Genomic DNA, 27422 nt, shown 5'->3' with positions numbered 1-27422 from the left:
GTTCCCAGGAAAGGTCAATAAATACAGGCACATGGAAAACCTTTAAAGGTCTTCTGCCTTGATGAACCAAACTGCTTGTTTCACCCAGCAGTTGGTCAGGCTCAGAACAAAAGATACAATTTTTTTTTAACTCTATGATCCTTCCTAACAATTCTAAATGAAACCAACTCCTGCTCACAGCATGTTTCAGGTGCAGGGCTCCAATTTCACAAACTCTTGATTACTCAGCTTCATCTGTCGCAAGCCTCCCTACAGAAAAGATTGCTGAAGTCAGTTCAGAAACATCTCCACTTGCTCAGCCAAGCCCAAACATCAGCTATTTTATAAGGCATGAAGCTGGCAAATTCAGTGGCACTGGTAAGCCATGGGCTGTGCCACATTAAAATACACCCCTTAAAATACATCCCTATGGGATAATCAAGCTCCACTCATCTACAAGTTACAAGTCTTGTTTAAAAAGCAAGAGGTGAGGAACAACCAAAAGTATTGTTTAATTCTAGTCCAGATTTGTGTCACTATCTTCTCTTTCTCATGGTTTTTACAGAGGCCTCTGCAGCTGTGACTCTTATGTGCTTCTGTTGGGAGGTGCCTCCTCCTGGTTCTGGGCTTCCCAGCTCTCTGCAGCCAGGAGCCACTTGTCACACAACCATTTACATCAGAACAGGATCATTACCTCCAAAAATGACACAACTTTCCTATAGCATATTCTGAAGATGTCCACTCATGGGAGAGAAAGAAAAACTGGGCTGAGTTCCCCACCACAAAAGCCAGTAGCTGAATCCATCTGCCAGGCAGCAGAAATTCAGATGATGGAATCTCAGTTGCAACACTGAAGGGTCAGATTTCAAGCTCTGCTATGATAATATATGAACCCAGGGGGAAACTGCAGCAACCAGGCACATGATTTGTTCTTGTATTTTGCTTTTCAAAACCAGGCCTAGAATTACTGCCCACCGGACAGTCACACTAGGAGTGTGCTGAACTGGACTGTAATGCAATTACATGGTCACATACCAATTTTTCCATGGGACAGCTGTCTCACTCACTGCACGACAGAGACACATGTGTGAGTACAATCAGGATGGCATGAGCAATGGTAAATCTGTCAATTCCTGAACAGTGAGGAGCTTAACTTTTCAACCTAAACAACATCCTTTTAACATCACACACGCCTCATTATGCACAGAAGTATTCAGACAGAATTCTAGAGGAAGCAACTATGCAATACCATCCAAGGCATATAAAATACCTGGTGTAAACACATCAGTGATGTTTGTGTCTGTCTCCAGGCATTGCTACAAGCCAAGCTTGCATACTTGCTAGACAAAAATATAAGTCAGGAGAATGTACAGCTGGCCCAAAGCAGTAACTCTCACTCCAAGTCAATAGCACAATCTGAAGGCACACAACACCAAACCCTCCTAAACTGTCCTGCCATCAGTATCAGCTAGACAGCTTGTGATTACAGAGGCATGCTCAAATCTACAAGTTATAACACATAAATGAAATAAAGACACTCTGCCACCTCCATCAAACTGAGGGTTTGGGTTTGTCTTACCATTTCTTACTGATTTCATGTGGTTCCTCAAAGATTGGTATGATGGCTCCAGATCAAAGAAAATTATTTAATATTTCTGTGAATTTGAGGGTCTCTTCTCTTTAACCACAGGTAAAATTCAGAAGCACTGGTTTCTATACAGTAGAAGCACTTCATTATTTCATAGAGATTTTGTAGGGATAAATACAGTGACAATCTGCAGAGAGAGAGGCTGCAGTAGCAAACCCTCTAGGGAGAGCTGTATGAAAACTGTAAGCTTTAAGAAAGCTGAGCTTTAAGAACTTAAGAGCTTTAAGAACTTTCTTCACAGCTTGAGCTGTAAGAAACTCAAATGGAAAGATGGACACTAATGATTATGAATATTGCTGAAGAGATGAGCTCATCTAAGATTTTGTAGACTCCACACAGGACAAAGACACTGAAGTACAGAGAACACTTCACTCCTGGTTCATGATACAGGAGGACTTTTCGCAGCAGGAGCCAGGACTAGCCTGAAGAATATTCCACCAGCCAGAGGAAATGGCTACACAAGACATAGCAAGTTGCCTCTGAAATAAATTTTAATCCAATGTATTTGATAAACACATCCAGAATGGTGGAGGAGTTAGAAGACAGGAACTAAAAATGATTATTCATGAAAAATAAAAACACCATATGCAAATGTTACAGGATATATTCCTCAAACTTAACAGTGGGGTCACAGCATCTCCTGATTTCAGGGCACAGAACCCTGAACAAATATGCCTGTGAATTGATGCTAGGTACATAATACAACGTATTCAGCCTTCACTCCCTTATCTTTCATCAGGTATCTCATAATAATCATTCTACCATTCAGGGCATTAAAGACTCTTTACACAATTGCCATTAAAGTAAACCACACTCAGCTCAGAAACAATAAATGCTTTCTCTCCAAATGTGAGATCTAAGAATGAAGGCAAATACCCCAATATAATCAGAAGTTCTGTATGTCATACATTCTTAAGGCCAAACTAAAGACAACCAATTCTTCCAGGTAATTAGAATCATCTACATTATTCCCCCAACTCCTCAGCTGAGCTGTCCTGATTTACAGTAGCAGATGATGTTCTGCAGTTCTATCAAAATGAACAATTTTAATTTAAGCATTAAGACACAGTAAATTTTCCAATTCAAAACAGTGTTGTCAGCTTTTAGAGATGTTTTCATAGAAACATTACATTCCATTTTCCCCTTCCCAGAGCCTTGTTCAGCTCAGTTCCTGTTAATCCACCTCTCCTAAGGCACAGACAGAAACTCCTGCTGCATTGCTCATGCACAAGACCAAACACACACTTTTCTAGACTGCCTAATGTCCAGCAGTGCATCCACAGCATTGCCTTGGCCAGTTCCATTTCCACAGGTGAACACAAGTGCTCTTCCTCAGCTTGAATCACTGTAAACACTGTAGCTTTAGCCATGCAGAGAGGCTGCACCTCTCTTTTAGAAGTTACAAAGCCTTTATTGAAGAAAGGTTTGTGAACAATAAAATTCGACATTAATAGGTTATAGATTTGCATTCTTACAGAAAGACAGTAAAATGACAGGCATCTGTGCCTGCAGCTGTATTTTTCCATGAAAGAATATTTTAAATTTAATTCAGTGTTGATAACTGGTAGGGAAAAACTTTCCTATTTATGTTTAAAAAATACTTTTTTTTTTAGAGCAACTGGCACTTCTAAAGTCTTGTCAAGTGCGATGGAAACAAAGTCATGTACACAAAGTCAGAGGCTTCAATTCTATGTATTCTGGTTTATGTTTCATATATCCCAAATTCCAACAGGGGGTAGCATTACACTTCTGCAAGCACATTTGTTATTTACAATACACTCAGTTTCCCCACATTTGATAGTCTGAGCTTCCTTGTACAACAGATCTGTTAATTTCCATTCATTCTGCACCCAAGGAAACCACATAAGGCAGACACTCCAGCAAAACTCCCCTAACCCTGAAAGTGAGGCTCAGATGGGCCCAAACAGGTATGAAAAACAGCACATTTGACTACTGTGCAAATAATCAGTGTGTGATTCTCAGCTCATTCTTCTTGCTCAGCACATAACACAAATAGGAGAGGCAAGGTGCTCACAGATGGGGTGCAACACCTCATATGACCCACTACCTTTACATTTTAAAGCTCACAAGACTGACTGTGACCCCACTGAGCATCTCAGTACTGCAGAAACACCTGTGAAAACCTGACCAATGGGAAGCACTGTTGTGCATTTTCTCAGAGCAGCACAGCCCAATAGAAACCACAGAATTCTGAGTCAGATCATGAACCCCTTTCAAAATAGTCAAAGTCAGTACAAAAGTGCAGAGCAGGAAGCTTGGAGAGACTGAAAATAAACAAGAAAGACCATCATTTACATATGGACCTTTGGACTCATGCTCACAAAGGGATTCAGGTGGCCTTGCTTTTGGGACTAGCAAAGTAGCAATTTATGGAAAATGGAAAATACACAAAAGTGCATGAAGTATCCTCTTTACCCAAGTTTTCTGCTTACAGCAAGATTTAAAATCCAAGTAAGCTGTTCATGAAGAAAAGGGATCCCTGTTTTGCAAATAAAGAGTTCAACTACAACTCTACAGCTGCAGTGACAGACAGTAAATAGAGAAGGTCTCAAATGAAAACATTTGAAAAGCTGGAAAAGTGAAATCTCAGATCTTAGAGGCAAATTAAACCTGCCCCCATGGGTTCTCTAGAGATGGAGAAAGTTAATGTTAAGATTTAATTACCATTTTGAAACATTCATCTGGGGAAAGCCCTAAGAAAAGTATTTTTCTTCCTCTACTTCCCCAAACACTGTTGCTCCACAGTGTGAGTTTAGCTCCTGATGGCACTAAAAATACACTAGTGCCTGTCTTGTAGCTGATGGAACTATGCCAATTTACATTAGACGAGTTACTTGATTCCTTCCTTCCAGCCCATTCCACATAAAGACACAGAGAAAGGAATCCTTGTTATAACCTGTGCATCCTGTTCCGCAGAGAGAGAACTAGAGTGGGCTTAATTATGGGCCTATGAAGAATAAAAATGAAAGCCTTGCAATATGATCTTCACATTAATTTTCCTCCTTTTTCAACCTCACCTTTAGAGCTATAGTTAGTCAACTTCTCCCAGAAAAAAATTATTAACAAGATAATCAGTGATCATCAGAAGAAAGAAATGGATGGAAGGAGAAGGACAAATAAGGGAGGAAAAGCTCAAAATAGTAAAATTAAGACAAGTGTTTTTCTTTATCCCTGGCCCATCACTGAAATTATGGATTGTCAGAAGTAATGAAACTATAATTAAGTTGCACAGCTTCAAAGGATACAGATAGTTAACTATGCATGGGGGCTGCTCCCAGGCTTCTTCTGTATCAGAGAGCAGTGCAATAAATTATTAGGCACAATTATATCTCTAGTTTTTTTCCAAAGCCTCCTATAGTGGTTATCTCTATAGCATATGTGTTCTGCTTGACTTTGTCTCTCCAGGAATGAGATGAATCGGCAAACTTCATCTGGAAATGTTTTCCTTGTGCTACAGGGGATTCAAGTATACAGTTACTAGCCCTGATATAGCCCACTTAGCACTTCTCTGTCCTTCTAATAAACCAGATCTGGAAAAGGTTTATATTTCCTTAATATTTTCCAGGCTCAAATTTCTAGTACATCCAAAATTGCTTCCAATCAGTATTGAATTAGCAGAGGATTCCACAGAATCCAGACTGCTGCAGAGGATGTGGCTAGGGGAGAGGGAACACAGCCAGAGTTCATGTCCCACTGAGTCCCAGCTGTTGAAACAGTCATTTTAGTTGACTGACAGCTGGCTGCTGCACTTTATCCTGTGAATAGCCCAATATCCTCATGTGACAAGACTTGGGAGCACAAAGTCAACTTTAAAGCCCCTTTTCCATCTACTCTTTGGACTGTGTGGGGCTGAACTTCTGTAGAGAAAGTCCCAAGGTCTGCTTTCTTTCATCTACCCCATTTTCAGAAAAAAAATTAATGTGGAAAGTCATAAAAGATAACTCCAAGGAAAATATGCAAGCAGAGCTTGCAGTAAAGGCATTTTACTGCAGCCTAGAAGCCCTATATATGACTGGTATTCACTGACCCCATCCTGGTGAGTTTCATTTATCATATTAATCACATTTATTTTGACCTTAACATCCTCATTCCAGCCAAGGAAGCTCAGTCTAACTTTGACACACACATACACACAAATTTTGTGTTGTTATATTTATGCATCAAATTTCCCTACAGCTGAACCAGGGGGGACAGAAAAACAACAGAAGCTCCACATAACATTTTTCCTTACATTTCTGTCCTACACTCATGGGTTGAATCACTGGCTGAAGTAAGATAGTTTTTCAAGGCACAAAATGTTATTATACTAGAAGGGATGGCCAGAATGCAAGGAAGCACTTCCCTCTGCAGTGTCATTTAGGAATGGAACAGAAAAGTTTGCATGCAACTGGTAAAAAGAGCTTTTTCCCACTTTAAAAAACATCTCCTCGATCAGGTGAAATAACTGAGGTTTCACTGTGTCACCCTGGTTCTTACCTAGAGTTCCTACATTTCAAAGCTAAGTTTAGCCATAAGCAAGGGAACTCAATTGGGTTAACTGGCTACCAAACACACTGCTCCAGAAGTTTCCTGTAGTCATCTGCTCTCACGCATCTTAAGAGGGAAGAGCTCAGTTTTACCTAATCTCTGTTGGGGCAAAATAGCTTTTCATCTAATAGAGAAAGTTGGGGGGTGGGGGGGAAATCATTGCATCCAAAAAAATTTGCAAAGTTAGATTTTATGCAATGTGCCTCTCCATAAATATTTTAAACAACAATACATTAAGAAAACAAAAAACCCATATAGTTTTTTTCTTCCCTCTGATGTTATAATTTGGCTTGAAGTTCAGGCATATCCTCAAGCATGTTCTTGATACCTTGCTCCGTTCTAATTGCTAAAAAATCTCTCCACCCTCAGGCTAATCCCATTCTTGGAAAGAACTGATCTTCAACTGCCATGTTCTGAGTCTCAGATTTTCTGAATCAACTGAGTGTAAGGGCTCCCATATTCATAACTTTTTTCTGGTAACTGCCATTCTTGAAAGACACCATTCTTCAAGCTCAATTTCACACACAAAAAAACAAATTCTTGAATGAAATAACTTATTGAGTGCCACTGCTTTGTGGTCTTTCATTAAATAGAAAGCAACTTTTCAACTATTTGTTGAAGTCATAAAAATTAGTGATAAACTTGCCACCATTTTAAAACAAAAATTGTGGAGCAGCTGCTTCATCCTGGCAGGTTGATTTTTATCTTTGGCAACTCTCATTAATGACTTCCTTTTCTGTCCACAGTTCTCTTAAAAGGCAAACAAACTTTGTCTCTCTCACTGCCATGTGGATAACATGGCATTTAATATCATCTGTAGCAATTGGACAGAATTTTCAAGATTCAGCGTCCTGTAGAAACACCATCCCATCAGACAACAGCCTTGGGAAGCAAATACAGATAGCATAGACAGAGTGAGGTAAGCTGGTCACAAGAAAACCCTAACACAAAATCCCTGCATCAGCCCAAATCTCAGGGTTCTTACCTCTCTCTATAAAGTGAGATAAAACACCACTTTGCCATCACAAACTCCTGCCAGGAGCCTGTCTGCTGTAGACAAGCAGCTTTAGAGCATGGTGGGCAGGTTTGTCAAATGCATTCAACACTAGGCCAGGCAGAGCAAGAACACCAGATTTCAGTATGGATTCTTTCTGTATTCCCTGAGGTCCAGAGCAGTCAATTCCACTCTTCTACTATGGGACAGGGTTTGAAATCTGCCTGTTTTAAATATCAAAGATCCATCTTACTTATTTTAACTTGCATGCAGCCCCAGTCCCTAATGAAGGGAACATTTTAGCTGATTTCAGTAGCCTTGCTTCTAGGAGTGTCAGAGGAAAGAAACTGAAGTCCATGCAAGATTTCTGCTGAATTCAGAGGCACATTTTGGTCAGAACTGTACAATTGCAGGAGAGGTAAATTTGACAGTCTTAGCTTCCTTATGGAAGAATTTTTAAAGAATTCCCTCTCCTTTCTCCTTAGATAAGTACCCTGGCATTTCAGCAGAAGCATTCAGAATTTTGCATAATAAAGCAATACATAAAATCTCAAGGAACTTTAAAAACAGTCCATCCTGAAAACTGCTAGGCATTTTTGTATCAGAATAGCTAAAGCACATTTACTACCTTCTTTGCCTATGGGAAGCATTCATTCCGTTCTGAACATATAAATATATTTTAGTGATTCATTCCTCAAATTGGTTTCAGTATAATGAAACCATGAAGCAGATTCAGTGGAACAGGTAATAAACCATTTTCTATTCAGTAGATTTGTTGCCACATATCTTCATGCTAACAAATGCCAAAACTGCATTACCCATATGAAGATGCTGTTACCACATTATTACATTTCACAAACATAATAGCTAGAAAAATTATTTGTTCTTTATGACTAAAGTAATGCAACTTGGAATAGGGTCGAATATGACAAAGTCATAGGATTTACCTACACCATAACGCAACCAATACCTTCAGATATAATCTGATTACAAGTAATTACAATTCATTCTGACATGTTATCAACCACACTGAAAATATTTCCATAGATATCTTGAAGTAATAGGTATATTGGGAATCTTGAATTACCAAAACTAATTCCATTCCTCTGTCTTGTTGTGAGCTGTGGACAAGCTTAAGCAAAGTTTCTCTAATGTCATTGGAACACATTTCACCTTCTAATTTGTATACTTCCAGTTTTAAGTGGCTCTGTCAAAAAAGGATGGTTGGAAAGGTCACACCCCTACAGAGCATCTATTTTCAGTCCTCTCATCTACTCACAGTGAGCTGCTGTCAGCCCTCCAGACATCCCATCTAAATGATTGCTATCCTACTGACACTCACCAATTCCTTCTGAGCCATGCAATTACTTTGATATCACTGACTGTTAATCAAAACAAAATATTTCCTGCATAGTCTTTTTAATGTACAACCTTAAAAATAGAATGTTGGCAGACACTACAAACATTTTTCAGAAATCCAAGTCAAGGAATTGAGGTTTCTTGAAAGTAACTTAGTTTATGATCTTCCAGAAGGAAATAAACCATATGGGAATCAAACTTGGGAACCTTCATCCAGGGCTGCTACTGAAGTTATTTGTTTCCCTTGAGTTCAGCTCCACGCAATCTATGCTTTCCTTACATCTTTTTATATTCCCTTCCTCTGAAGGTGAATTTTACTTTCTCGTTTTTAGAAAATGAAGACAGAAAGTGTGTGCTAACACCTTGTAGGATTCTGGGGAATTTTTGAATTTTTCCAGAAATAAATGGATTTCTATTTAAGGGGTGGGGGGAGATAGAAAGAGAAAAAAAAATCCTCCTATTTTCTCATTTTGGCCACATTCCAAGCAATCTGAAAAGTCTCCTTTACAGCTGGATCAAAACCAGAATCCCCAAAAACCCTAAATTCCAAAGGGACTAATTTTTTCCAGCTTTTATTGTCAATGACTCCTCCTTCAAAGCATTTCTTTCTTTCTCTTCAGAAAAGCTACTGTTCCTAACAGAGGAAGAAGTAGGCATTGGTATTAGTATTAATAAATGCTATTATCCAACTTGATTGTATTTAGGGAAGGAAGCCAATTTTCCCATTTGTTCATTGTGATGGGGATAGAAGGCCAATATTGTGGTTTATCAATATCTCCAAGGCTCTCTGACAGAAAAGCAATCCAGCAACCCTTGTGTTTGGTACAGAAGAATTAATTCTGGTGAGTTATGTAGTCTGCATTCCCTCTTGTGAGGAAAGATGCTCTCTTCTCTTGATATTATTATCATTTCACTCACCAGTGCTTCTGTGGCAGGCACTTTTTTTCCCATTACACACCACAAGCTGTTTGCTCCCCTTAATGCCAGATCCCTAGAAGTGCCAACTCTCAGTGTTCCAAATTTAGATTAAAACCCTTATTCTTTGCACGAAAGTTCTGAGGATTCTTTCATGATAGATGGAGAGTACCTTGAGTACAGTTTTTAGATAGAAGATAAGGTAACCTCCTACAGGGCTGAAAGCAAGTCAGATCTGCACTTCCCTGGTAGGATTGGCATGTCTCATGTGTTACTGCGAGATCTCAAATCCAAATTCTTACCCCTTGACCTCCTCCATGCACACCTTTGGAAGAGCCAGATCAACTTATATTAAGCTCTTAGCAGCAACAGCAATTTGGAAAAGGAAGCTGGGTCTCTTCTTGAGCACTTGGGAGTGAAGCCTGCTGCCAAGAAGCATTACAATACTGTACAAGTTAACTGGGGAACGGGGAGGAAAAAAAACCTCTTCCTTTCCTGCAAGCTGACATTAAGCAGTATCTCTACACAGTGCATAAGCAGATCTGGATGGGAGATAAGATCAAGAGGCTGGAGATCATCTCGACAGTAGACTTGGGCTCCTGTCCAAAACTACAAAGAGGAAAACAAAACAAATGTAGCTCTAAGCCTGACACTATATACACCTGTTTTATGCCCCTTTTCTCTCTCACTTTCAACTGGAGAACATACTTTTGCTCATCTTTGACCTGCACAGCACCAGCTGATTTTGTCAGCATAACCAGCTCCAGAAATTACTGCGTTTCATTGTCAAGAGCAGCAATGAGCATGGTTTTCTTCTATTTCAGAAAGCTGCTGTGGAAAAAGTGGTGGGCTTTAAGATGATCTTGAATCTCTGAAAAGTCTGAAGAATAACACTATTTTATTGTAAAAATTTCAGAGCCTTCAGAGCCTTTTACGATAATGGCAATGTAAGTAAGATGCCAGATGGCCAAATCATTGTCCAGTGCAGACACCTCATTTAGTGGTGACACGTGCTAGGAGATGCACATCACTGCTGGCTCATCACAGTCAGGACACACAGAAAAAAACAACTGGAATTAAATACTGAAAGAAAAGAGCACAAAAGCAATATTTCTAATTCATGCAAAAACTCAGCCAGACCGAGATACAGAAACCTCACAAACACATCATTCAGGTCAATAATGACAACTGACTTCCAGGTTCCTCTGAGGTGCAAACTGTTCCTGTTACAGTTCTGGAAGTGTGCTGCCCAACTGCCCAGAGCTCTGAGATTAGAGCAGAAATACAAGCAGAAACAATGCTGTAGATGACAAATGCATCCTTCTCAGCTGAGAATTTAGACTGCTTGTAGCTTTTTTAAAGGTGGGAGGAAGCATAAAATGTTATAGCAGCACACATCAATACTGTAAAAAAAAAATCTTTGAAAAGAGACATAAAAGATGTGCAAATTACAAATAATCATGTTCCTACACTCTCAGAGAAAGCATGGAAATAAACACAGTGCAAGATAAACACATAAGGTTTGCAGTCTCCTGGGGAAAGAGGCAATGACTTCAAACAAAAAAAAAAATATATATATATATATATAAAATGCTAAATTAAGGTTGTAGATAACAATACATTGTGATTTCTTTAGAATCTGTTTTAGTACTACATTAGAAAACTACTTGATTAAAAGCCAAAAAAAATTACAACATTCTCAGTTACAGAGATATGACCATGTAGTCATGCAGCTGCCATTTCTCAGATTTCACTACACAAGTTAACACCTTACAGGCCTCCTCTCTCATCACTTTCAAAAGCAGCATCTACAATGAAAGGAGAAATACCAGCTAACTCTAGGGTTAAGGGGATTGTGCAGGAATTGGAAGATTAAGCCTATATTCCCAAGCCAGTGACAGGCTGCTCATGACCCTGGTGGAATTAGTCCAGGCAAGACAGCAAGAGACCTGACTGTAGGATGCTCTAGAGATCAAGCCCCTTCTCTGCCTGAAGTCACATCAGCTGTGCTTCCTCCTAGACTTAGTCTCTCTCCCTGGACTACAATGCACAAGGGACAAACAGATATTCACGGTTTCTCTAGAACACAGAAACTCTGCACTCACCCAAGGCTGCAGGTGATTAACCAGCTCTGAAAGGGGGATGTGGTGCTGCACGATCGATCAAACACTGGAGTAAAGAGCCAGCTCAAGGATGACAGTAAGGCATGCACATTCCGTCCTGTGGAGTTCTACTGCAAAATAAAGCTCTTTCTACAGGACAGACTAAAAGAGTTAAATATCCTACCACCTAGCCAAGGCAACTCCTCACTTAAACTGAGATCCACGTGCCCCCAAGGCAGGTGCCAGTCTTCCCAATATTGTGTAGGGAAGGGTGCTCAGCCTCTCAGTGCTGTGGATCCTGCTGCCTGGCAAAACCCCTTTTATCCATCAAGACCACAACATTTCTGTATTTCCACTTACTACAGATATTCTGGAGATTCAAAGTTTGAGGCACAGAGTTACTGTGGTAGCAGGAATTATACAAGCATCTCACAGATCATTTGGGTAGATCAGCTCCTAATTTGGGACCAGTGACACCTTGGTATTTTATTAAAATCATCAACTTAAATAGGTGGCTGAATACCAATAGAGATTGATGACAACAGCCACACACAAACTGACAACTTTTCCCCTCTATCATGGCAAGTTAACTACAAAAGCAGTACTCATGACTATATTTCTACATAAATAAGAACTCCCACTGACATAAATATGAGTTTAGCATGAGCTAGACATTTATAAATGTAATTCCTACTAATAGGCACATTTGGAGCTGTCAACAGCGATTTGAGTATATCACTAAGTAGCATGAAGAGACGGTCATAAACACTCCATATTAATTCAACTTGCAAGAAGAAGAAGGTCAGGGGACAAAAAGCAAAGCAAAACAAAACCCAGAACTTGTCATATGGAAAAGGACAAAACCAGTGGGAAAATAATTTTATTTTTCAGACTTCTAAGAAAATTTACAAACAATGGTGGTGTAAAAAAAAAAAAAAAAGGAACACCCTATAAAAAAAAGTTGACATTTCTCAAACTATAGCATCAAAGGAAGTTACAGAGCAACAAGCATACAAGGAAATTCTATTCATCAAATTAGTATTAGTTAAGTAGTTAAAAACGTAGTAAGTCTAATAATAAATCTCTACAGCTTACTCAGAAATTGTAACAATCAATTCTGAGCTTAAATTATACTTACAATAGACAATTAATTCACCTCTGCAATCATCTACAGCACTGAAATCAACTAGGTCAAATTACATAGCAAAGGCACACCTTGGAAATCTGTAAAGGGACATCTTGAGCACAGCACAATTACATACAACAGAAAGCAGATCACCCTGCATGCTTGCTTCTTAGTCACCAGTGTCTAATATGAAATACAATATACAAATAATAGAAGCAATATTTAGTAACTCTTTTCATGCTGGTTCTATTTTTCATGCAGAGTGACAGAAAGGCATCCTTGCCCTGTTTCCTGTTTGAGCCTTGGCACTTTCCCAGGGTCTGTTCTCCCTGTTTTTATCATCATCATCCTTGTCATTAGAGGAGCAGGCAGTTCTTAACAAGTCAATCCCAGTCAGGACCCCCACCATGCCCTCCACATATGTACATCTTCATCCTGCAACCTCCCTCCAGCTCTTCACATGCTGAACTCCAACATGCGCACACAGCATGCCCAGACCTAACTTCCACTTGCCAAACTTTACATACAGGGCACAAAACAAAGAAATGCTTATAGCCCTAATTAGTGCTGCAGACTTTCCTCTACTGGGGTCACTTTAAAAGCCATTAATGCAATTGAATTAACATCTTAACTCAAAATTGCAAGGGAACTCCAAATACTGGCACATTAAAGCTTTTTGAACACAAATTTGAATAAACATGAAAACCTGGTGTTTTTGTCAATTCATAAAACAGCTCTTCCTGGTCCTAACTTAAATATATTCTGTTTAAAGTAGAAGGAATAATAATTATTTTTAGTTACAGCCTATGGATTTGTGCTTTCACTGTGCTCATCAGAAGAAACACCAAAGACAGTGTCCATTAAATACTGCTAAAATAACTCATTCTTGACAGTTCAAGAGAGTGCATCAAACAGTTATTTTTTCTTTCAAAAGTAAAAACAAACCTATGAGTCATTCAATTTAATGAGACTTCTTTTGTGACTGCTTCTAAATGGATTCTTAAAAAAAAAATAGCAGATGTGCATATCTCATACTAAAACAAAAGTTAGTATGAAGGTTGCACCAGTGTTTATCACTGAATTTTTTTAAGTATAGACAATATCAGAAACTCTTGCCAACTTCTCTTATTAGGGAAGCTAGAAACACTGTTAAACCTGACAGCATTTTACAATAAAAGATGCGGGTATTTGTCATTGGGCTCACCAGGCAGTTGTGGTGATACAATTTAGCTTTTCCTGATTTTGAAGACATCCAATGGAATACTCACTTTGAGCTTCCCATCTTCCATAGATATCCAGGGCAAGATCTGATAAGTTCATATCTAAACCAACAATTCAGATCACCCAGAAACATTTAGACCATGTGAGCTAATTGTACCTGAACTACTTCTTTCCTCCTTGCCTATAACAAAGCCAACTTTGAGCTTTCTAAACCCATAGCAGAGCCCTTCCAGAAATCAGTCTTGGTCCAAAATTTTTCCCAAATTCTCCCTAACTACAGGGAGCAGCCACAGGAAGCCAACAGTAGACACATGGCTGTGCACACCACATGCTTCCAGAATTGGGCTGGAGGACTTGTGAGGACCTGTGGTGCAGGTGGCTGGCAAGGGTGGCCTTGAAAGATCATTGATCCTACTGACCACAGCCTTGAAAACTTGTCCCACAAGTGCCTCCCTACCTACCAAGTGCTGCAGGCACATGACACAGTAACATCCAAGGTGCTGTGATGGGGTTGTGCAAGTGTCCCAGGCAGACAGAGCTTTCTAGTTTGCAAATATGTGAAGGCACTCGATGCAAATGCATGAAACACCTCATGAGAAGAAAACAATCCCTCAAATTTATAACCTTTAATTTTTCTTTCATCACCTACTAGGCATTCAAGCCCTTCTCATAGCAGTGGTTTATGTAATCTCACATTTTAATTAAATGCACACACTTCAAAGGCAGTGTTTAATTCCTCATGCAGAAGTCTCTCTTGCTGAATCCTTGCTTCACACATTCCCTAAATTAAGCACTCCCTCTAACTTTCTCAGCCTTTCAACAGATCACTAATACAAGCAGCTTTACCTTCTTCTAGTTTAGCAAACACATTCACAAAAAAAAGAAAAAAACTTCTTCTCCAGCACAGATAAAATCAGATACATTTTCCTGCAATGTATAATTAACGCACAAAGCTTACTGCTATAAAAAGACAAGAATGCAGAGATCGAAAAGAATCTATAAGAATATCAAAGTCTTAGATACTGGCAAATGTGTTTGGAAAGGCAAGTGAACCTCCCCAGTTTAGGAGGGATTTATGGTCACATAAATCTTTATGTGACTGGTGATCAAAAATAAATTTTCCTGCAAAGAAACGGTCCAGTTTGTAGACTGCTAGTGAGTTTTTGTGTACCTGCTCTAAAGTACTTGTCACTGGCCAGTCACATTACTGGATTGCCATGCTGACTTGACTATCTTGTATTTCCCCAGTGAGAAATGGGTCTAACCTGGCTTCTTGTGCAAGACATGTTCAAATTACAGTGACAAAGAAAAGAGAAACATCAATAAAATAAAAGTATGCACTGGGATCTCCTTACGAGCAACACATATTATTTGACCTCCCTTTTTTCTTTGTAAATACCAGCAGCAAGACAGGTCAGTGTCTTTCATGCTTGCTTGCCATTATATGACAAATCCAGTGCCTGCAAAACTTTTCTCTTTCACTTACATGTACCCAAAGCCAAAACTGGCCAATTTAAAAGTAATGATTGTGATCTATATGGTTCAGTGTTTCCTTGACTAGGCACAGATTTTCAGGAAACCATGTGCTAAGCCTTTCCATTTCAGCATAAATAACAGAAAAAGTTATGACCTGCTCAGAGTATAAAGGAAACAGTATTACTTATGACCTACAACTTACGTAACTTGAAATTAATCATGCTATATTAACTAAGGTTCGTTAGCATCCGCTCAGTGTTAGGTATTTACCTTTAGTCCACCACAGATTGGACAAGATGAAAAAAGAGCTCTTGTCATCCCAAGGTGGGGGCTACATGTGTCACAGGGGTCAGCTGAGGCCCCACCAGGTGGTGACAGCTCACTACTTTTGGAGTCTGACACCTGTCCTTGTGGTTTGGTGTCTGACCACCTTGAAACAAAATCCACATATGTCTCATCACTTGAGTCCTTGCTGCTTTCTGTGAGTAAGGATGAAGGCCTCCCTCTGTGCTGGCTGTGCTCAGGTCCCCTCCGTGCCTCCAAGTGTGGTAGTAGCAGTTTTGGGTCACTGGCACCTTGAGCAGGCAGGGCCTGGTCCTTGGGTAGCGTGGAATCTGCACTCTTCAGATGCACTTCTTTAGAAGCTGCCTGTAACACACTCCTGGGTACATCATAAACATGCCTGAGAGAGCTGGGAACCTGATACTCTGATCCCACACCTCTCTGGGACTCACTGTGAGGACAAGTACATAGACTCTGATCTGAAGGAAAGTTCAATGGCAAGCTTAGCAAGGATCCAAACTCATCACCATGGCAAATGTCTAAGCTCCCAGCATAGGAAGAGAAGCTCCCAGAGTAGGAAGAGTGACTACCAGTAGCTATTCCACTGTCAGAAGAACTCTGACGACCTATGTCCTGCAGCTGTCTGGATCGGAGGGGCTTCTGAGGGGGTTTAGTGGTGCCACATGCCCCTTCTGGAAGGGTCTTCTCTGCTCCCAGGTGAATGCCCTTTGCAGCTGCCAGTCCATGGCTCTCCTGAGAGGTGCTGGCTGAAGATTGCTCAGGCCACACTGTCAACCTGCTCCCAACACTGACATCTGAGTGGCTGGTATCTGAAGATGAGCTTGAAATACTCCTATCGTCTCCTAGAAAAGAAGGAAACATATCAACCTATGTTTAAAACACAATTAACAGACTCAAGGATGGCAAGTATGTACAAACAGGAAGGGCCCTGAGATTACATCTGCTTTTTGTAAGTGGAACTGCCATCAGAAAGCCAGAATTCCTGCAATAACTCATAGACTCATGGGAAAAATAAAATGCAACTGTATGTTACCCTGCTGTAATTCTACCACACTGTGGAACATAAAGCATTCAAGGCTAAATTTTTTAAGTTTATGCACTAAGTTTTCCCCTATTCAAACATATTTTACTTTCATACAGTTAATTGGGTTGCTGTACCAAAATACAATCATACATCACTTTACAAATAAAAATAAGAGCAATACTGTTATAAAACTGTTTACTTATCCATGTACAAAAATATCTTGTGATTCATTTATACCCATACTGCAAGATATTTTTCCTCAATTATAGTTGCAATTAAGGCATTTTAAAAGGTAATTACTGCCATCAAAGACAGAATATGAATGAACAAGATTAAACATTGGCATGAAAGGGCACAAGGACAAAACACAAACATCACACAAACAAACAAATTCAAAATCACTTTCTCGTAGCATATACAGAGTCCACAACGTTATTTTCTTTTTTTCTTAATAAAACCAATGTGAAAACAAAGGCAGAAACTGTTTATGAGGTTGGGCAATGATTTCTGATCAGAGGGACTGAATTTAAAAGAAAAACAGGCATGCTTATCCATTAAGTCTCATTTGTTTTCTATCTATTCAGTTAAGTCTAGTAGTTAAGTGCTAATTAAGAAAAACCTCAGGAAGTCTCACTGGAATTCCGTCACAAACCACATTACCCAGCAGTGTCTAGGCCAGAGCAGCCATGGACATGTATATAAGCACATAATTAAGCTACTCACAGGAACATTTTTTAGGCTTGTAGGATTTAATGTCAAGAGCAAAGCACAAGTTTGGATGATCTAACTTCAGCTATTAAACAAGTCAAATGGCAGTTCAGGGCACAGACCCTTTTACAAATCCAATGCTAGACACCAATTCTACTTTGATATACTAACAACTCCAAAAAAGGCACGCACAGATAGCAGAGGAAAGCACAGAAGTCCTATGTTTTACTGCAAAAATCTGCTTTAAGCCTGACGTGTGAACCCTACAAATGAGTCCCTCTTGCAGGCTGCACTGACTATAAGGTACTTAAGCATGTACCAGATTTGATGCAGACGGTTCTTTTTAAGTTTTACATGCAAAAATTCAGTAGGACTCAGCATCCGAAATTGTCTTACTGGGTTAAGAGTGTTTGATTCAAAACTCAGGTTGCTGAATTGAAAACCTCCAATCTACATCAAAGGTCTTCAGACAATGCTATTAAAGAACCGCGTCACAAGAAACATAACAAATCTAATATCTGGACCATTTCTCTATTATTTTTCTTGTAAGTTCCACATCTTATAACACAGGCCATATAACTTTTAAAGCCTGGGCAGGAGGAACATAATGTATTTTTATTTAATTAAAGGTATTTCTTACCTCCACTACCTTGGCGACTTGTATGGGACAGCAAGCTCAAGCGCTTTTCTAACTGCAAAGCTTCATGAGCCAATCTTTCTTCTGAATAGGATGGGTTTGTACTTGGATCTTTAAAAGGAAACAGAAAAGAAATAAAGAAATAAAGGAGGTAACATGGATAATAAATAAAAAATAAGGAAAGAGAAAAAGATACTCTTATGCTTGAAATTGCTGATTGGAAAAACGTATGGGACAATCTGGTTTCAAGTGCATCCTGGACATGTGCTACATAGTAAGTTAGAAGTGTCAAAGATTTTCAGAGATCATAACCAATGTCTGTAATAGTTACCACCAGGGACAGAACACTGAAGAGCCCAGCACCAAAGTCAATAGCTACAGAAATAATTAGCATCCAGCAAGACTAGAGAACTTGAAAGCTAATTTAACCCACATAAAATCTGTCCTGAATTCACTGGATTCACTGAGAATTTTAACATGCAGAAAGACCAAATTTTTCATCCTAGAAATTTACAAATCTACATCATAAAGTCAGAATCACAGTGATTAAACTGACATCTTCCAATCCAGATCATCTATTTACAGAGTCTTTGCTTTCAAGCTGGATGTTCAGAAGGTCATTAAGTTCAGATGTCAGAGATAAAATAAGCAACCTGTTGGCTCTCTGCCTTCATGTTTAATACAAGACAAGTAAGGATGATATAAACCACTTCTAAAATGTACTGTCATGGATTTTCCCCATATGTTTTAGCAAGTTTGCTATTCCAGCTGAGATTATTTCACTGAAGGCAATTCATTATATTCCAAAAAAAAAAAAAAAATAGAAAGACCCAAAGCTAAACAGAATGTGGAAGAAGTCTATCAAACAGGCCAGTTTCCTCTAAATAATTTTATTTTCAGCAGGTACAACAATAAAACCAGATGTTGGAAGTAATCATAATCATTATCCAAAGAGAAACCTTATGGATTCCTTCAAATAGCACTGGTGGGTGTGTCAGGTTCAGCAGCTGCAGAGGATATGAACTTCTTCATCAGAAACTTCAGTAATTCTTATTAATACACAGGAAAAGTAATTAATGACAGTGAAAACAAATTAGCTTCCTCACAACTGCTGCTCTTGTAGATCTGATCAACTGGCCAGTAGAAGCACACCACAAAAACACTGAATCATTTAATAAGAGGGGAAAAAATTACGAAAAAGGCTATACATTGTTGTGATTGAGTTAGCAAGATAAAAACTAGTTGGAAAGACAAAAGAAAAGTTTCATTTTTACCCCAAGTCTTTTAGTTTTAAAAGACTTGGTTTTGATATTGTCAACACAGCAGTCAAAGCAAGGTCATAATCAGGGGAAGGAGCACTGCCAGGTCAGCTGAAGCTCCATGGGAGCTCCCCACATTATCAACTGCCCTGAGAAACAAACTGCCCCATCTCTCCTCCCTAACCATATTCACTTTCTGAACTGTCCTAGGTAGGAACAGAAATGTCATTGATGAACTTTCTAACTTTCTTTCCCATGTCAAGGAGGTTTCCATCTTTAGCAGTCTGCAATCTGGGTAAGATGAGCAGAAAAACCAAGACACAAACAATCCATCCGTAACATACACAGGAACACAAGGGTTTTCTAACAGGGACAAGGCAACAACACCCACAACAAACAGGGTCTGTGACCTCTGTGTCTCTCAGCTCAGACAGTGCTTGAAACACTTCAATCCTAGAACAGAAAACAGGACTGTGATGTGGATTATTTTGTTAGGTGTCCATTCATATTCACACTGCAAGACAGCTTACACTGGGCATTGACTAGTTCAAACCTGTGCAACTGCTTACTCAAACAAAACTGCCAATGCTTCTGTATGGCCCTCTGCCAAAGGAAAACACAACATTTGGCCACCAGCAACCCAGACAGGTCCATGCAAGGATTTGCTCAGTAGCATACAGCATTACAAGCTGCTGTCTTATTTTTTAATGCCCTCTGTTCCAGTTACTCTGCTGTATCTAGTTAAATACCTTATGCCCAAAAAAGGTCCAAGAAAGATGTTCTATGAGAACTTTGAGCATAAAGTTGTCATAACAGATCAGCAAACTGGTCAAACCAAGACGTAAATAGTCACTAACCCTTCTTACACCAAGGAACTGTCAGTAGGAAAGGTCCTTTCACTTTGCTCAGAATATGACTTATTGATAAATGCAGATTTAGGTACTAGGGTACCTACACAATAACTAGTTTTATTAAGTAAATTATGTCCCCCCTCTCACAGACAGCAAAAGATAAAATTTTTAAAAGTAATAAAAAAAATCAAACTGGTTAAACAACTGATCTTGTCTTAAATTGGCTTATAATAAAATACAAGATGAGGTAGGAGGGAAGCTGAAGTCAGAAAGTTTGCACTTCACATGTTCAATTGCTTCCAGAAGCCAAATTCCCTGACAGCTGCACAGCTACAGAACACACCAGGTTTCACCCAAGAACATGAAATCTCTAGGCATACTGTCTTTCCTCAGCAAGTTCTAGGAAACACCTAGAGAAATAACTTCAAAACCTGTCAAACATATATAGAGTCTAAGTTTTAGGTAATTATCTATCAGTCTTACCCAAGTCTCTGTTTCACCTTTAATCTTCTCTGCTAATAAGCCAGACTTATATGGAAAACACACACAATACTAGTCCCCAAAGTAACAGATTCTTATCTCAGTATTTTTGATTCTAATCAGGAAGTTTTCCTCCAGGATCAAACTATGAACTGAAGTCACTGGCAGCCACTTTTTAGGGACCAATCCTTACTGGAGTGCATAACCTATGACCTCCCATGAGTACTGTTGTAATAACCTTTTTCTTAATAAGTTCTTAGGCCAGAATGCTACAAAGTTGGGTTTGTTGGCATCATCCTCAGCCTTTTGCATGCCCAACACAGAGCCTCTAAACAACTGTGGCAATTTACCACATCAGTAACTCAGGGGACAGAAACAGCATGACCCGTACTGAGGCTGCTGTCCACGGAACTTCCAACAGCTTCTGCCCACATAACATCCGAGAGCAGCTTCAGGAACAATTAGTGCCTTCATTTCCCAAACTCTTAACAAATGTACCCTGTCCTGTGAGTTACTCAGGTCCTTCAATTAATAAAATTATCTTTTCCAGTCAAACATGGATCCCTTGCTATGAGGAAAATAACCTCTTATGTGAGGCAGTCATCAAAATCTTCCTAAACACTGCTTTCGGGCAAAGGGGAAAGATTGCATCAAATTTAGCTGGACTAAAAATGCCTCTGCTGGAGATTTTATTTTTACATTACGTTGGTGGGTATTCATTAAAGCCCCATCAGCTGCTCATCGTGGGAGATTTTGCATACTTTGGTAACATACGACTAAAGTGTCACAGTAATTCAAAGCTCCAGGGTTGTTCAATAAGCACCTGTCAGGAAAAAATGTGTTGTATCCAGTTCAGTCAGCAGCTACCTAATTGATTATATGCACCTTTAAAATGTACCACTGGTTAATTACTTTGTTAAATAAAATTGAATAAGTTAGGCTGAAAATCTGTCTTTTCTTTCTTCCTGTGGAATTGTAGGCACATTTGTAAATCAGGCCTGGACCCTCACCTTCTTGCTAACATCTCCACACCTTGTAAGATGTCTGGAGGAATGAAAAGATGTCCTAAAAGTTTGAGGAGGATCCACTTGGTACAGATACTGCAGAAGGCAGCCACAGAGCTGTCTTGCAATGGCCAAAGGTGTATCAAGCTTCAACAAAAAGAAAGAGCATCAGATGGATCCTCAACAGCACTGTACACCCTCCAGTCAGTCACAAAGCAGCCCGAAAAAGCTTCCAAAATTAAGAGAGAGCATCCAGACTACCAACATTACACCTGAGGTCTTTCCAGACTGCAGGACTAGACTGCCACATAATCAGATATAGAGTGCTGGTCTGCCCACTGATCAAAGATATCACTGATGGGCTCTTGGGCCCTTGCTGTGTTCAAGTTTGGCATTCAATGTGAATCTTGCTAGTGAAGAAAAGGAGTTCAACACACACCTGATAAACATTTCTCAGATAATAAGCATGCAGTTCAGTATAGATTACAAACCATGCAATCAGTGATTCATTAATAAGTCCATATCTAGACTTCTGTCAAGATAGAATGTAAAATTCTCTGGACTGTTTCCTAAATATCTCTTCAAGGAAAAAAAAAAAAAAAAAAAAAAAGAGAGAGAGATTGTGCCAGTAGCCAGTTACAGCAGTTCTCTTCCAGCTAGTAGCTGGGGAAAACAAGCCATCCAAAGCCACCACTCAAATGAGTCCTTTATTTAAAATATTACACTTCCTAAAAATATCTAGATACCTATACCTACATGACCTTCACATTCCTGTCTTCTACATCTTTGGGGGGATTTTATGAGACCTGATAATGCAGCTTTCAACAAATCAAAACCTCCAATCTGATAATGGAGATATCAATAGGACTATGTGGGTACAATTTTGAAAAATTAATGGACTCCCAAAAGAAATATAACAAGTAATAAACCATAATGTTATTTTCCTTTTCCAATTTATTTTGGATGTACACATACTGGAATAATTTTTTATCAAGAGAATAGTAATTTGATTCATTTCCAAAACAACACAGAATAATTCAGGTTGGAGGGAATCTCATGAGTTCTCCAGTCTGACCTGCTGCTCAAAGCTGGCCTACTGAGAGATTAGACCAGATTGTGAGACCTTGCAAGGGTAAGTCAAGTTTATGAGTTCCACTACACTGGATTTTTATTGCATATTTTATAGATGACATAATATGTACAGCAATCATATATGCATGTGATAAGAACATCAAGCTTCTAAGGAAATAAGGTATAGTTTTTAAAACTACAATCTTAGGAAGAAGATGTGAATACTGTCCTTGAGCAAATACTCCTTGCACACCCAGTTTACAAATTCCACTTGGATACTGGCTATTTTACATTCATTAAGAATTACTATGGCAAGTAAGAAAACTGGTCTTTCTCAGTCCTCTTCAACCTATTCTCTACCATCTCCTATTAATTTTTTGCTAACACATAAATATTTCAGCACCCCTTTTAACCATACTGTTGATCTGTTTGTACATGAAGCAACTGGCTTCATTCATCTCTTCTACAAAGACAGACTATATTGATTGCATAACATCTATAGATTATATTTGTGCTGTGGGCGGTAGTGGCCAACACTGTCACTGACTATTTTTACCATATTATATTCTTTCTCTGTACATCTGACCTTTGTGTGTTTTCCTTGCTTGAAAATACCACAGTGCTTGAAGCATATTTCATGTTTAAGTTGGAAAGGTACAGGCAAAGGCAAGATGCCCAATTATAGTAGCAAATTGTGAAGAGAAGGTTTTTCTAAAAGCTTTTAAATTCAACAAAAACAGAATATTGCATACAATAAGTACAGTTGAGGCTGTGTAGCATTCTGCACCGTGGTAAATATGAGTTAGACAAGAGGTTTCTTGGTAGAATCCCCTATCTGGAAGTTTTGATCTAGTTACCTGAAGTGTACAGATAACTAATCTGTTTACAAGCTGATGCTTTCAAAGGTTGAGTGAATTTCAATACTTGACACATGGTGCGCAGCTGGCAGATTTGACCTTTTCAAGCAATACAGTACATTCTGTGTAACAACATACTTGATAAGGAAAATTAGTTTATGGATGAATCACCAGAACTGCACATGCGTGAATGCCTTAAACAGATCTGTACAAGTTTCTGCATGGGATAAACAAAGGAGTAAGAAAATATTTTTTTCCCAAGGAATGTGTACATAGGGAGGGATAACAAACTGGAAGAGACAAGGGTAAGATACACAGGAATGAAAGTTTGAGGGCTCAAGGTAACTTGGATAAATAAAGGCAGAGGAGTCTGCAAGTACATGAGCACAATTCTTGACAAAACACTTCTGTCCAGGGAAATGGGATGAAATCAAGTGGATGAGATTTTTAATGGCAAGTACATCAAGCACAGAAGAGAAATGAAGAGACCTCAGGAAAAAGATCTTCTCTTACAAAATACACCAAATACTCCCCAGGACATTCCACATCCCTTCATGCACCTCGGTGAGGTCAGAGCTCCTGAAGGAGAGAAGAGACTGTGGCACAACAACCCACAAACACCAGAAGGGATAACTAACATGTGAAAGCAGATTTACTCCCACTTGCTTCTGAAAACAAATCTTCAAAGATTGTGCTAAAATTAAGATTTAAAATAATAATTAAAAATAAAAGAGAGACAACAGAATAGTTGTTTGTAGACTTAATTTTTCTGGATAGAATTTTTTGTTACACGAAAGATTCAGGGGTGCATATATGTGTGTACATATATACATACACACATAGTTTTAGATATGCAGAAAAATGTGTTCAGTAGCAAAGCTTTAAGTATAAACACTGATTTTTGTGTTTCTGTGGCTGGGTTTTTTCTGTTTGCTTTTTTTTTTTTTTTAAACACTCCAGAAAACATATCACACAAGAAAGACTTGTCTGGTATTCTGCTTGATTATTTAATTTACTTCTTCCTTACAACCATGAGAAAGACAACATGAACTGAGCCTTGTGTTTACTGCATTTACTAATTTTTAACTAATAACTATTTTTTTCATAATTTATTTTCACAAGCTCCATATAGTCTAATGATCTAATAATAAAAAAATCTAATCTTCTCCATCTTTCCTTCCTGCAGTTATCTTAATCTTATAACAGCAATAAAACCTCACTGAACATTTATTAACTGCCTTACACATACACAGAAATTCTAAGTAATCCACAAATCCCAGCTCATCCTTCACCATTCTTTCAACCTATTCCTACTGTATTCCACCACCAAATCACGGACTATTTTCTGTAATCTCATTTCTACACTTTTGTCCTGTTTGACAGAGTCATTCTGACTCAATATTGTATTTCATTTGCTGAAATCAAAAGGCAATGGGCTTTATTATGATGCCATCCAAATTCCTCTTTGAACATTGCAGTACATGCAGCATTTACCATGAAATTGGAAAAGTAATTTAATGCTCACACATCAGGAAAAAAGCTCAAGTTGAAAAACTTAAATGTGATGTGGAGGCCTGACAAAGTTTTCCAAGGCTGACAAGACTTAGAACATTGTGTTTTGGATAAGCTCAAAAGGCTCCAGAAGTTAGTTTTCCATTAAACTATCAAAATAGCAATGCAGACATGGATCCAAGTTAAATGTGTAAGTTTAAAACTAAAAGTTAGGGTTCCTTTCAATTCAAATTGTCATCTTTTAGTACTGTTAAATAAGAGAGGGCTGGAGTTAGCAATACAACCATAAATATGAATGAGCCACAGCAGCAGGGGGAAACTGGGTACATCCAGCTTATAAATCTGGACGGTGACATTTCAGAATGAAAACCACTTTGCACTCTGCACTCCCTCGGTGTCTGCGAGCTGTTCTTACACCAGCAGCAGTGGGTGTGAGACATGACAAGTTCCTACTTCACTTGGTTATTCTATACTTCCTGCATTAACCTGGGAGCACTGGACGCAAACCAAAAGGGCCTTTGGTCGGGGAGATGCCGCGGACGATGCAGTCGAACAGGAAGCTGATCTGCTCCCCTTCAGCACAAGAGAGGAAAAAAACACCAGCCCCTGCAAGAAAGCACAACATAAATATGTATGGTTTTCACCTGGAAACACTAGAAATATATTTAGCTGAAGCTATTTATAACATAGCAATCAGAAGAGTTTTAAGTGCAAGCCATGAAAAGAAGTCAACAAGATGTTCTCCCGGGAAAAGAAACAAAAAAATCAGGTCAGCACACACACACTATACCACAAACAGATATAAATTCAATAGCTGTCTAATAATTTATGTTAATTTTATGACATTCAGGTAGTTAGTGTCCTGGAATCGTTAGAACAGCTTGGGTTGGAAGGAACCTTAAGGATCATCTAGTTCCAATTCCCCCTGAATATCAAAACAGACACTTTCTTCTCAACAGCTATCCAGGTCTTTTATTCTTATTTACACCTAAAATTTTGTAGGTCAACCTTAACTATGCAGGAACTGTCAGGGATCCCTAAAGTGTCTTCAAAAGAATGAACCAAGTTAATTCTACATTTTACCAGTTTTAAGCAAGAGGAGCTTTTTATATACCAACAAATTAGAATTTGGTTATATTGCTGGATAATAGTATAAATTTTCCTAGACTAAGTCCTATGTGTCTATAATTAACAGAATGTAACACAACTCCACAGGTTGTCATCAGATCTTTACCCTTTGCTCTATTCTGATATTTGCTTTCCATTCATTAAGAATAGCCCCAAGCAAAATTAGAATGACAATCACTAAATAAACAAACAAGTTATGAGCTCCATGACACATGGCTACATGAACAACACAAAAAACTAGAAGGGCTCCACAGAACATTTTATAAATTGTCAGTTCAAATATAAATCACACCAGGGAAAAAAAAATTCTTTTCTTAAAACATCAGACAGAAGACCACCCCAGTAAGCAGCAATTTCAGGGAAATAAAACTTCAATACCAGACAAAAGGGAAATTAAATTAGTACATAGACCTTGAAGAAGTGCTGCCACTTCACCAGCACAAATCATACTAGAAAACTCCAATATCAAATCTTAGACCTGCAGTAGGGTTTTGCACATTACCTTCCTTGTGACTCAGGCCCCTAATTTGGACATATGTTTGACTTCTGCGTGTCTCTAGCCAATTCTGAGTTGCATATGTACTTTTTCCCATTTTACTCAAAGAAGCAGAGTTGATCTTGACCAGAATGACTGCATCCCCATCACTTTCTAAACTCATACCCTGTCATATCCAACAGGATACTCTCATTTCACTTAAGCAATGGATACACTTTTGACAACTTGACAAAGGGCTGTGGGATTCAAACAAAAAGGATAATAGAGTGGACCACAAACCACAATACCTATTTGAGTAAATTATTATAACCAGCAAGCTGTAAACTAACCTCTCTAAGAAAAACATGTTCTGGTCCACACTCTTCTGTCATTCTCAATTGATGTCATATCTAGGTCTCTGCCAGTTCTGCTTAAATCTATTCAACACAACATTGTTAGAGGCATCTTCATAACTTGATTTGTCACTCCACCATATTTGCATCTTTTCAGATCTTACCTATCAAGAATTCTTCAGCCAAAGAAACATGAACACACCCTGGCTTCAGGATCAGAGGCCATCTAAGACACTACAACACTAATCACAGAGCCTGGCAGATATGAAGGTTTCTGCTGGTGACTCACTTGTAGTCTTGCCCCATTTCCCCTCCCCAGGAGATGCCAAAGTCAGAGAACTTTGTATTAGGATAGAAAAATTCTGAGTGCAATGTATTCAGGAATTATTTGA

At 38.8% G+C, this 27422-nt stretch overlaps 1 protein-coding gene across 1 annotated transcript in view; it reads right to left on the bottom strand.

Annotated features, from left to right (window-relative positions):
* DOK7 (docking protein 7) overlaps nt 1-27422 on the bottom strand; it is a 55940-nt gene that overhangs the window by 17322 nt on the left and 11196 nt on the right. The window contains 3 exon segments of the mRNA XM_062493348.1: nt 15639-16513; nt 18044-18151; nt 25561-25680. Coding sequence (XP_062349332.1) covers nt 15639-16513; nt 18044-18151; nt 25561-25680 — 1103 coding nt within the window.

Source organism: Cinclus cinclus, chromosome 5 (assembly GCF_963662255.1).
Source record: "Cinclus cinclus chromosome 5, bCinCin1.1, whole genome shotgun sequence".
Classification (NCBI taxonomy): Eukaryota; Metazoa; Chordata; class Aves; order Passeriformes; family Cinclidae; genus Cinclus; species Cinclus cinclus.
Note: the sequence above shows the minus strand (reverse complement) of the source record. Positions and strands in the feature narration are given on the sequence as shown.